Below are 12,846 nucleotides of genomic sequence, written 5' to 3'. Positions count from 1 at the left end.
ATCATTTTTGGTGATAAAAATAAGTTTGGTGATACAAATAATTTTGGTGATAAAAAAGTGATAAACTTTTTTTTTTTTAATGTATTGATTTATTTTTGAGAGACAGGGACGCCTGGGTGGCTCAGTGGTTGAGCATCTACCTTCGGCTCAGGTATGATCCCAGGCTCTGAGGATCCAGTCACGCATCTGGCTCTCTACAGGGAGCCTGCTTCTCTGCTTGCCTCTGTCTTTCCCTCTCTGTGCCTCTCATGAATAAATAAATAAAATCTTTTTAAAAAGGTAGATTGAGACAGAGAGCACCTTGGGGAGGGCAGAGGGAGAGAGAATCTTAAAGAAACTGAGTGTGGAGCCTGACGTGGGGCTTGATCTCATGACCCGGAGATCACAAACTGAGCCAAAACCAAGAGTTGGACATTCAACTGACTGCACTACTCAGGCACCTCAACTATTTTCTTTGATTTAAAAGTTTATGTAGGGGGGATCCCTGGGTGGCGCAGCGGTTTGGCGCTTGCCTTTGGCCCAGGGCGCGATCCTGGAGACCCGGGATCGAATCCCACGTCAGGCTCCCGGTGCATGGAACCTGCTTCTCCCTCTGCCTGTGTCTCTGCCTCTCTCTCTCTATCTCTCTGTGACTATCATAAATAAATAAAAATTAAAAAAAAAAAGTTTATATAGGGCAGCTCGGGTGGCTCAGTGGTTTAGCGCCAGCTTCAGCCCAGGGCCTGATCCTGGGGACCTGGTATCGGGTCCGGCATTGGGCTCCCTGCATGGAGCCTGCTTCTCTCTCTGCCTGTGTCTCTGCCTCTCTCTCTCTCTGTCTTTCATGAATAAATAAAATATTTAAAAAAAGAATATGTTCATTACCCCTAAAAGAAAGCCCATACATTTAACAGTCAATCCCCTCTCCTCTAACCTCCCTATCCCTAGGTAATCACTACTCTACTTTCTGTCTCTATAAATTTGCCTATTCTGGGCATTTCATGTAAATAGAATCATACAACATGTGGTCTTTTATGATTAGCTTCTTTTACTTAGCATGTTTTCAGGGTTCATCAGTGTAGCATATAGCAACACTCCATTTCTTTTTATGGCCAAATATGTTCCTTTGTATGAATATACCATATTCTATTTATCCAATTCAGCAGTTAATGAACATTTTGGTTGTTTCTACTTTTTGACTAGTAATTATGCTGCTATGAACATTCATGTACAAGTTTTTTTGTGAATATATATTTCCAGTTCTCTTGAGTATACACCTAGAAGTGGAATAGCTGGGAACTGGATGGTTAATTGTAACTTTCTGAGGACTATGACTCAAAGTATACCATTTCACATTCCCACCAGTAGTGTGCCAACTTTGGCACACCTTGTCCAGAATTTATTTTTTTGTTATAGTCATCCTAGTGGGTGTGAAGTGGCATCTCATTGTTTACCATCACATTTTGAGTAAAGTCCAGAGCCAGTCAGGGCCTTCAAAGCCCCATATGATCTAACTTTGTGTACGACAGGTAGGTACACAATCTCTTATCTGAAGTTGACAAATCAAAACAGCTCTAAAACCCAAGATTTTTGGAACTCATATGGTAATAAAACCTGACATGAAACTCATGCTGAGTAATTTACATGACTATTCTATTTTACTGCGGATATAGTAATGTGTTTTAAATTTTTTTTTTTATTTATTTATGATAGTCACACACACAGAGAGAGAGAGAGGCAGAGACACAGGCAGAGGGAGAAGCAGGCTCCACGCACCGGGAGCCCGACGTGGGATTCGATCCCGGGTCTCCGGGATCGTGCCCTGGGCCAAAGGCAGGCGCTAAACCGCTGCACCACCCAGGGATCCCTAGTAATGTGTTTTAATCCTGGGTGCTGCTCCAGATCCCTCTGAAGATGTTATGTTAAAAAGTATATGCTCTAGGGGATCCCTGGGTGGCTCAGTGGTTGAGCATCTACCTTTGGCTCAGGGCATGATCTCGGAGTTCTGGGATCAAGTCCCATATGGGGCTTCCTGCATGGAGCCTGCTTCTCCCCCCTGCCTATGTCTCTGCCTCTTTCTCACAGAGACATAGGCAGAAAGAGAAGCAGGCTCCATGCAGGGAGCCCGATATGGGACTCGATCCCAGAACTCCATGATCACGCCCTGAGCCGAAGGCAGGTGCCAAACCGTTGAGCCACCCAGGCATCCCAAAAATCAAATTTTTTTGGTCAAAATCAATTCTAAAGCAAGTAAGGTCTTAAAGATTTCATATAAACGACTGTAGATCTGAACCACTTTCCCCTAACTCACTTGAATTTAGCCAGACCGCCTTTCTTTTTCTGTAACATGTCAGTCATACACTTTCCTGAATCCATTTGCACTTGCTATTCTCTCTGCTAGAAAGCTTTTTCCCCACTTATCCAAACAGCTTGCTCTTTCATTTTCTTTAGTTTAAGAGCTTTTTTTTTTAAAAGATTTTATTTATTTATTAATGAGAGACACAGGGAGAGGGGCAGACATAGGCAGAGAGAGAGAAGCAGGCTCCATGCAGGGAGCCAGATGTGGGACTCAATCCTGGGACTCCAGGCTCACGCCCTGAGCTGAAGATGGCGCTAAACTACTGAGCCACGCGGGCTACCCTCTTTCTTCAGTTTCTTTCTTTTTTTTTTTTTTTTAATTTTTTTTTTAATTTTTATTTATTTACGATAGTCACACAGAGACAGAGCTAGAGAGAGAGGCAGACACATAGGCAGAGGGAGAAGCAGGCTCCATGCACCGGGAGCCCGACGTGGGATTCGATCCCGGGTCTCCAGGATCGAGCCCTGGGCCAAAGGCAGGCGCCAAACCGCTGCGCCACCCAGGGATCCCCTTTCTTCAGTTTCTGATCAAATGTCATTTATCAACCTTATAGACATAAGGCCACTCCACATAAAACTTATATAAAACTAGTCCTTTGGGGGCAGCCCAGATGGCTCAGAGGTTTAGCTAGCACCACCTTCAACCCAGGGCATGATCCCGGGGGCCCCGGATCGAGTCCCACGTCGGGCTCCCTGCATGGAGCCTACTTCTCCCCCTGCCTGTGTCTCTGCCTCTCTCTCTGTCTCTCATGAATAAATAAAATCTTAAAAAAAAACAAAAAACAAAAACAAACTAGTCCTTCCTCACACCAAATCACCCTCACGTTGCTCCTCCATTAAAACGTAAGCTCTATGTATTTTTATCTTGGTCACTGCTAACATCTTCAGTATTTAGAAATGGCTGGCACATTGTTGGTAAGCAATAAATATTTCTTTTTTTTTTAATTTTTATTTATTTATGATAGTCACATAGAATGAGAGAGAGAGAGAGGCAGAGACACAGGCAGAGGGAGAAACAGGCTCCATGCACCGGGAGCCCGACGTGGGATTCGATCCCGGGTCTCCAGGATCACGCCCTGGGCCAAAGGCAGGCGCCAAACCGCTGCGCCACCCAGGGATCCCAGCAATAAATATTTCTTGAATAAATGATTGTTTCATACCACTTAAACCTCACAAAAATACTATGAAATTGGAAAGATCACCTAAAGATTAGAAAATTGAAGAGAGGGGGTGCCTGGCTAGCTCAAGTTGGACAGCATGTAACTTGATCTCAGGATTATAAATTCAAGCCTAACAAGGCGAGAGGGGAGGGAGGGGACACCTGGGTGGCTCAGCCTGCTTCTCCCTCTCTGCCTGTGTCTCTGCCTCTCTCTGTGTATCTCATGAATGAATTAAAAAAAACAAACACCACTTTAAAAAAATAAGGGATAACAAAAAATGGAAGGGAGGGAGGGGAGAGAAAGAGAAAGAGAGAAAGGACGCCAGGGTGGTTCAGCGGTTGAGCCTTTAGCTTAGGGTGTGATCCTGGGGACCCGGGATCCAGTCCCACATCGGGGCTCCCTGCATGGAAACTGCTTCTCCCTCTGCCTGTGTCTCTGCCTCTCTCTCTATGTCTCTCATGAATAAATAAATAAAATATTTAAAAAGAAAGAAAGAGGGCAGCTCAGGTGGCTCAGCGGTTTAGTGCTGCCTTCTTTTTTTTTTTTTTAAAAGACTTTATTTATTTATTCGTGAGACACACACACACACACACACAGAGGCAGAGACTCAGGCAGAGAGAGAAGCAGGCTCCAAGCAGGGAGCCCGAATTGGGACTCGATCACCGATCCCCGGTCCCCAGGATCACACCCTGGGCTGCAGGCGGCGCTAAACCGCTGCGCCACTGGGGCTGCCCTAGTGCTGCCTTCAGTCCAGGGCGTGATCCTGGAGACCCAGGATTGAGTCCCGCGTGGGGCTCCCTGCATGGAGCCTGCTTCTCCCTCTGCCTCTCTGTCTCTGTGCCTCTCATGAGTAAATAAAATCTTTTAAAAGAAAAAGAAAAAGAAAAAGAAAGGAAGAAAGAGAAAGAAAAGGAAAGAAAATTAGAGAGGTTAAGTAACTCACCTAAGGTCACATAGCTAGAATTATCAGAGGTGAGATGTATATCTGAGTCCACTAGGTTCTTTTTTTTTTTAATTTTTTTTTTTTTTTAATGACGGTCACAGAGAGAGAGAGAGAGAGAGAGAGAGAGAGAGAGGCAGAGACACAGGCAGAGGGAGAAGCAGGCTCCATGCACCGGGAGCCTGACGTGGGATTCGATCCCGGGTCTCCAGGATCGCGCCCCGGGCCAAAGACAGGCGCCAAACCACTGCGCCACCCAGGGATCCCCACTAGGTTCTTATCCAGACAGCTGTTTGTTTGTTTTTTTTTCCAGACAGCTGTTTAATGGGGGACTTGGACTGAGAAACTAAGTGCCAAGCACATTGGCAAGTTAATATTTATTGAATAAATGAATGAATCTAGATTCTAGCCTGTTCTTTCATCTACTGGCTCAGCTTTTGACAAGCCTATCGGCTTATTAATGCATATGAAGCGAACACCTCTCTATACCTAATACTAACTAAAAGAATAAACATATAAAGAAGGGTATTAACTTAAATAGTGTGATAGACAATAATTTTGTCCTTCTACTTGCTAAGTTATAGAAAAGGAAGCAAAAATAAAACAAGGTACAGGATTTGGGGTTGAGGCAAAGGGAGGTCCAGGACATCAGTGAATCCTGATTACCACAGGGACAATGACTTCAGATCCAAATACCTCAAAGGTAGACATTGGACCAAAGACTGGATTGGCCCAGAGACCTCTAGCTGGCTTGAATACTTTATACATTGAGACTGGAGGACACTTCAGAAAGTTAGGGAGGTGCTGAAATGGCAACTAACTTCTCACCTACTAAAGTTCACTCAAACTGGGTGGGAGTGGGAAATAGGGACTCAATTGTCTATACCACCTTTTTTGTGATCAACTACTACAACTTCAGCCCACAATAGCTTAGAGCAGGCTGTTCATTTTACTGTCCAAACAGCTAGAGAACCTCAAGCTGATTTGTGGGCCACTTCTGATGGCATAATATGTGGCTTTTCCCTAGATGGAAACAATGTCCTGGTTGCCCATAGGACAAGGCAAGGTTTGAATTATTTGCAACGGGTGTTGGGTTGGGAGGTAGAGTGGGACTACTTTAAAGCCTGAAGCACGAAAATCTGGTCAGTCATCTCTGGCACTCCAAAATCTCAACGAATTTGGGATTATCTGCAAGTAGAGAAATTGCTCAACCAGTTCTTAAGTTGTGTTAGGCTCTGGAATGTATGATCCCTGGAGATAGGATCACATTTTTTATTTTTAAGACTAAGTAATTTCTACACCCAATGTGGGATAGAATTTACAGCCCCAAGACCAAGCACACTTCAACTGAGCCAGCCAGGTAGTCCAAGATCACATTTTTTAATGCATCAACCTGAGGCACCTGGGTGGCTCTGTAGGTTATGTAACTGATTTGGCTCATCATTAGGTTCTGGGATAGAGCCACTCAGTGGGGAGCCTGCTTTGTTCTGCCTCTCAACAACAAAAAAAAGCACAAATCAGGAGAGCATGGGACTCCTGATCTTGGGGAGTTGTGTTCAAGTTCCATGTTGGATGTAGAGGTTACTTAAAAATAAAATGTTACATGGTTGGATTTACCACTTGAATCCGGTTTTATTGATCAAACTGGGACTTGAGAATCAGGTTTATTTTTTTATTATTACTATTTTTTTAAGATTTTATTTATTTATTCATAGAGACACAGAGGGGTGGGGTGGGGCAGAGGCAGACAGAGGGGAAGCAGGCTCCATGCAGGGAGCCTGACGTGGGACTTGATCCAGGGTCCCCAGGATCACACCCCGGGCTGCAGGTGGCGCTAAACCACGGCGCCACCAGGGCTGCCCGAGAATCAGGTTTAGCGCTCATTTTTACTTCAGACCTTTTTGTTCCACCCAGTGTTTACCCCTGGTATAAAGGGGTCATTACAGCAGAGAGGAATGAAAGAGACGTCTTGTGGACCTTCCTCCCCAAATGATGGAGACACTCTTGCCTACGTCGTGTTCTGACAAATTCAGGATTTGCCACAGTGGTTTCAGCATACACATTGGTAAATTGGCTGTGAGCATGTGGAACAAGCAGTTTCTGGGTTATTTTTGTTGTTGTTAGTTCCATTAACAGAGCTACGTCTATGCTCTGAAATAATCTACCCCTTCTCCTTGTTATCATTATTCCTTTAAATAGACACAAAACATGATTCCCATTGAAGGATGCATTTTAAGATTTTAAGAGAGCCAGTGAGCAAGGGAGCAAGCATGTGGGGATGCGGGAAGGAATATAGGAAGAAGGGACAAGCAGACTCCCCACTAAGGGGGGAATTCCATCGGATGACCCTCAATCATGACGTAAGCCAAAACCAATACCCCTAGCTCAGTCAATGGTCTACCTTCTCCTTACATCAGGACTTCAGGGTCCTGGGACTGAGCCCCCTTGTCAGGCTCTGCTCAGTGGAGAGTCTGGTTTCCCACCCCCCACCCCCCCAACTTGTGCTCACTTAAAGAAATAAAAGTTCTTTCTTTGCAGGCTCCCTGCACCGGGAGCCCGCTTCTCCCTCTGCCTGTGTCTCTGCCTCTCTCTCTCTGTGACTATCATAAACAAAAAAAGAAAATTTAAAAAATTTAAAAATAAAAAATAAAAATAAAAGATTTGGGCAGCCCGGGTGGCTCAGCGGTTTAGCGCCATCTTCAGCCCAGGGTGTGATCCTGTCCGGGATCGAGTCCCACGTTGGGCTCCCTGCATGGTCCCCGCTTCTGTGTCTCTGCCTCTTATGAGTAATTTTTTTTTAAAGATTTTATTTATTCATGAGAAACAAGAGAGGAGAGAGGCGGAGACAAAGGTAGAGGGAGAAGCAGGCTCCATGCAGGGAGCCCAACGTGGGACCCGATCCAGGGACTCCAGGATCACACCCTGAGCCAAAGGCAGATGCTCAACCACTGAGCCACCCAGGTGTCCCTGAAATATCTTATAAAAAAAAAAAAAAGAATTTGGAGAAAGAGTACACTCACAGTGGAGGAACAGAGGGAGAGGGGAAGCAGATTCCCTGGATTCCAGGACCCTGAACCAAGAGTCTATGTTGAACTGACCAAGCCACCCAAGTACCCCTTAAGTGTTACTTTAACTCAAACTTTCAAGCTACAGGGTTAGTTTAGTTTGGAGGGGGGTGGGTGTGGATAATCATGGAACTTCACCGGCAAAACAAGTCATTATCAATCCATTTCCAAATGGATTTCTCAAACACGTATATTCTTAGCTACTAACTAATTTCTAAACCTTAGAAAAAACAAATCATTGTCACACATGAAATAAGATACAGCTTTCCTCCATACTTTGTGTGGAAATTCTTTCCTCTTTTGGGACTATCTCAAGTTTCTAGGAATACCTCTGGTACCTAAACATATTTATTCCAAACACGCCACTGAAAGATGCAAATTGTCCAAAAGAGAGTTTATAGTAGCCAACCAATTCCAGGTAGGTTAATTTATGAAATTAAGGCTCTGAATACAGATCCCCTTAAAAGCTAAATCAGGTACTTCCTGTTAAAGTCTTGTGTCCCCCACCAGGGGTAGGCACATCTCATTCCAGAAATCATTTCCCGAGGTGTTCCTCAATCAAGTTTTTCCTGATCCTCCTTGCTCCTTACTCCTTTTAATACATCAACCTAATCCACTAGCAAGGTGGCATTAATCTAACACTCACAAGTACCTTGCTGAATCCTCTCCCCCAGGTAACAAGTTGGGGAGGCCAAGAATACAAATACAAAAGAAATCCAAGTTAAGTCTTTACTTACAGAAACTTCCTCCCTCATGAATAAACTACATGGCACTCCATGCTTGAATGTTAAAATTACAGTCCCCAGGACACCCCACTCCGACAACACATACACTCAACAGGTTATATAAAGTATAATCGCCATTTATTTTTTTCCCCGGAGAACACTTTTTCTTCAGTCGTTAAGGACTCAGCTGCTTACATGGGCTTCGGTGGAGGTCGTGGGGCGGCTCCCTGAAAAAACATAACAGTACGTTTAAAAACGGTAACGAAATAACTGGACTGCCCCCCAACAATGCCTTTGGACTATACATGCACAGAAAACCGGTCAATGTGAATGAGCCATGTCACTCCATCTGGAACAAATTCTAATAGCTCCTCTTTAGGAGAGTTGCCAAACAAACGTTTTAGCTAGGAGTCCGCCTGCCTGCCTCCCTCCCTCCCTCGGCCTTGACTTTCTACTCCTCGGGTCCTCCTCTCTCTCCTGTCCATCACCCCTCTGGCTCCGGGTCTGTTTTCTTTTTTTTTTCCTTTTTTTTTTTTTTTTTCCGGGTCTGTTTTAAAGCTACTTACCGCGGGTCTAAATCGGGGCGGGGGTGTTCGGTCCTTCCGCGCTTCACGAGAGCGATTCCGGACTACCTTGCTGTGAATGGCACAACTCACGCAGTAATGGAGCTTCACGTACAGCTTGGGAAGCACGTAGGCTAAGGGACAGAAAGGGAGAGGCGTGACGGTGGCAGCACGTAGCCGCGCCGCGCCCGTTCCCTCAGACAGGGGGGCCAAGTTCCCCTCCCTAGGCAACTATGGCTTCTGATCACGGAATACGGGGGCATTTTCACAGGTGGACAGCCCGCTAACCCTGTTCTCGTCGCCACAGGCCACACGCAGTGAAGCCGCACTCCGGTCCCTTCAGCAGCGGCACCAGCCCTAAAGCCTCCTCCCGGGCCCCTTCCCCTCGCCCAAGAACATGGATCCGTCTTGAGAGAAAGAAATGACGAAACCCACAGACGACTCCTCGGCCCGACGATCAGCCCCGACCGGACGAACGTAACCTCCACCGCGGGGACGTTCTTCCTCAGACTTAGACCGCATTTTCACAACGGATACTCAGCGGTCGTGACCCAGGAAGACCGCCACGCTTACCAGACCCCTGGCCAGGTCCCTCAACGCCGACACACAACAGCTGTGCGTGGGGCTTCCGGAGTCTCCTCTGACCAGGTGGCCCGACCCACGCCCCAAGGGCTGCACGGTCGTCCGAGGCCGCTTCTACCCGGCGGCTCGCGGGCGGGACGCGCCGCGCCAGGAGTGCACTCACCGTCGAAGACACTCGCTTCAGAAATGTCCCTGACGGCGGCGGCCTCCACGATGTTCCGAATAACGAACTTCTTAATGGCCTTGTCCTTAGGCACACAGCGGGCACAGTTGGTGCAGCGGATGGGCTGCACATGGCCGCGGCCCTTCTTGGCACGGCCATTGTTCCTTCTCTTCTTCGTCTGCGAAAGAACGGAGGCGGCGTCACAAAGCGGGCGCTCGCCTCAGCCCTGCCGGCCACGGGGCCGCTGGCCCCCCACGGGCTCCGTGCGCGCCCACCACGGGCCAGGCTTCGCGCCCCCTCCCCGGAGCCCGCCGGCCGCCGCACGCGCCGCCACTCACCATCCTGGGCGCCGACCGAGAGGGGGCAGCGCCGGGCCCGCGCCTTTATATAGCCCGAGATCCCTCCGCGCCCCGCAGGCCGCCCCGGGGCCGCGCCGCCGAGGGCCGGCCGCCCTGCCCGGGGCTCCTCCTCGTCCCGTGTTTACGCCGGGATGGCCCCAGAGGAAGGCGTGTCTCGGGCTTGGTTATCCGTGACAGCAAGGACCCCGGGACTATTTAGTCGGCTGGCGGAAGAAAATTAGGGTCATACGGCTCCAGCCAGCGCGACGATCCCCGCCCCGGAAGTAGTTCCGCGCCTGCCGAGCATCCGGCGTTTGCGACGCTGAGCGCGGAAGTGGCCGGCGCAGGCCCGCGGGTCGCCTCGGCGGCGGGGGCGGGGCCGGGGGCGGGGCCGGGAGCCTCAGCCGCGGCGGGTGGCGCTGCGCCGGCTGGGGGCGCTGTCGGCGCGTCTCAGCGACCTGGTCCCTTGGTCTACGGGGGAGACAAGAAGACCTGCGGGAAACAAAACATTTTGTTAATTCCTCCTTCCATTGTGGACAAAACCCCACGAAGGGCCATGGACACATGCGTGTTAGGACTGTGTCTTAGTCACTTAAAAACTTATTTTTTTAAAGTCTCTGGATCCTGTTAGCATAACGCCGGAGACCATAATCAGCGCTTTATAGTATTCACTCATTTTAGCTTCGACAAGCCTATGAAGTAGGTTTGTTATTGTTGCTTGTTACTATCATTCAATCTGCAAAGATTGAAAAGCTGAGGGTGCTGAAAGTCACAGAGTTAGTAGAGGTGTCCTGGCTCCAGGGCTCTGCGCTGCCCTCTGCCTAACAGAGAACAGGGGTGGGGGTGGGGTGGGGGAGGGTGCGGGTGCGGGTGGGGGTCGGGGGTATATAGCCTGGGCAGGAATTTCAGTGATGTTGATTGCGATCCATAGTATAAATAGATTTTGACATTGGTCCTCGATACATACACAAATGAAAAAAATGAAAAAAAAATACATACACAAATGTACGAAACTGAAATACAAACTTCATGAAATAGTACTGGCCCTTAGGACATAAGGTGTAATGGTATGTTCTATTTTCTACTTCACTTTTTAAGGATTTTATTAATTTTATTTTATTTTTAAGATTTATTTATTCATGAGAGATGCAGACTGAGACAGAGGCAGAGACATAGAGGGAGAAGCAGGCTCCCTACAGGGATGTGGGACTCCATCCCAGGACCCCCAGGATATGTCCTGGACTGAAGGCAGACGCTCGACCACTGAGCCACCCAGGTATCCTCTATTTTCTACTTTATTTTAATGAATGTTGATCAAGCCCCACTGAAGTGATTTTACCATTCGAGTCTGGCCTGTGATTGAGACCTACTTTCCTTTTTTTAAATTTTTTTTAAGATTTTATTTATTCATGAGAGACACAGAGAGAGGCAGAGACACAGGCAGAGGGAGAAGCAGGCTGCATGCAGGGAGCCCAATGTGGGACTTGATCCCGGGACTCCAGGATCCCGCCCTGGGCCAAAGGCAGGCGCTAAACTGCTGAGCCACCCAGGGATCCCCAAGACATACTTTCCTATATATAAGCTCCATTTATCTTTGAAAAGCCTTCAGAAAATTTTCAGCCTTGAGCAGGAGTGCTATCCATGGGGGCAGCCAACCACCTAGTTGTCTCCAAAGTTGACCTCCCAGAATTCAGACCCAAGATGGTACAGATGGAGACCAACCATTCATTCATGAGTCATTCGGAAGTCTGAACACCAGTCACTTTCCCTCAAAAGAAACCCATCGTGGTTTCTTTTCACCTCAAATCCTCTTTATTGGGGTTGAAGTTTATTTTCTAACTTTTGGCTTCAGAACAACTATATTCATGGTCTCAAGTTTGAATTTGTTAGTATTAATAGGACATGGGAAATGATAGGCTTTAGATGGAAGTTCTCCTTAATTTTCACTTTGGTATAGTCTCATGGAAAATAGAAGACAGACATTAGTGTATAGGTTGGCAATGAAACAGAACAGAAAAAAGTTCAGAGTGAAGAGGATAGAAAATAGTTAACATTAAGACAGAACCAAGCTAATGTTCCTCTCATGGCTTTTTGGATTTTTATAGCCTGGGAGTTTCAGCGGCTGCATTCCCTGGGATAATGGTATGGGCGCCGACTTTGGAGTTACACACTCATGGGTTCAAACCTGGGTTTTGACATTTATTGGCTCATCAGCCTCAGACAAGTTTTTTCTGTCTTGGGCTTTTCTTTCTGCACTAGTAATGGTGGATCATTCACTTGTAAGTAGTTTTTTTTTTTTTTTAAGATTTTATTTATTTATTCATAGAGACACACAGAGAGAGAGAGAGAGAGAGAGAGAGAGAGAGGCAGAGACACAGGCAGAGGGAGAAGCAGGCTCCATGCAGGGAGCCCGATGTGGGACTCGACCCCGGGTCTCCAGGATCACGCCCTGGGCTGCAGGCAGCGCCAAACCGCTGCGCCACCCGGGATGCCCGTGAGTGGTTTCTACAATTAAATGAATACTTTGCATAGTGCTTGGCACTTATGCTCAAGAAGTGGTAGACCAGGGGCGCATGGGTGGCTCAGTCCATTAAGCGTCTGCCTTTGGTTCGGATCATAAACCCAGGGTCTTGGGATCGAGCCCTGCATTGGGCTCCCTGTTCTGTGGGGAGCCTGCTTCTACCTACCTCTCCCTCCGCCTGTACTTCCTCTGCTTGTGCTACTCTCTCTCTCTCTCTCTCTCTCTCTCTCAAATAAATAAAAATCTAAAAAAACCAAACCAAAACAAAAAACCACACAAGTTATTGTAACTTGTATTTCCTTGGGCATATAATGTGTTTTGCAAATGGTAGGTACTCAGAAAATGTTTGATGAATCTCTGCTTTGGATGGATAGGCAAATTGGGCTTTCTCTATCCTGAAGGCACCCCTGGTAGGAAAATCTCCAGTTTCCATTGTAGGTCAAAAATTCTGT

At 47.3% G+C, this 12,846-nt stretch overlaps 1 protein-coding gene across 1 annotated transcript; it reads right to left on the bottom strand.

Moving 5' to 3' along the window:
• Positions 1-8,343: 8,343 nt before the first annotated feature.
• On the bottom strand, positions 8,344-10,019 carry RPS26 (ribosomal protein S26). The gene is made up of 4 exons (XM_055328522.1): positions 9,874-10,019; positions 9,536-9,713; positions 8,794-8,924; positions 8,344-8,454 (listed from the first exon to the last, which is right to left on the bottom strand). The coding sequence occupies exons 1-4, from the start codon at positions 9,874-9,876 to the stop codon at positions 8,419-8,421; spliced, it is 348 nt and encodes a 115-aa protein (XP_055184497.1). The 5' UTR covers positions 9,877-10,019; the 3' UTR covers positions 8,344-8,418.
• Between the last annotated feature and the right edge of the window lie 2,827 nt (positions 10,020-12,846).

Source organism: Nyctereutes procyonoides, unplaced genomic scaffold (assembly GCF_905146905.1).
Source record: "Nyctereutes procyonoides isolate TBG_1078 unplaced genomic scaffold, NYPRO_anot_genome, whole genome shotgun sequence".
NCBI lineage: Eukaryota > Metazoa > Chordata > Mammalia > Carnivora > Canidae > Nyctereutes > Nyctereutes procyonoides.
The sequence above is the reverse complement of the archived record's forward strand: the minus strand, read 5'-3'. Positions and strand labels throughout refer to the sequence as shown.

What these genes read in the sequence shown, in the direction of transcription:
- RPS26 (XM_055328522.1), bottom strand. An exon ending in TGAAGCGAGTGTCTTCGACG is followed by an intron (nt 8,925 to 9,535) that starts GTGAGTGCACTC and finishes TCTGTCCCTTAG; the next exon opens with CCTACGTGCTTCCCAAGCTG. An exon ending in CGCCCCGATTTAGACCCGCG is followed by an intron (nt 8,455 to 8,793) that starts GTAAGTAGCTTT and finishes ATGTTTTTTCAG; the next exon opens with GGAGCCGCCCCACGACCTCC.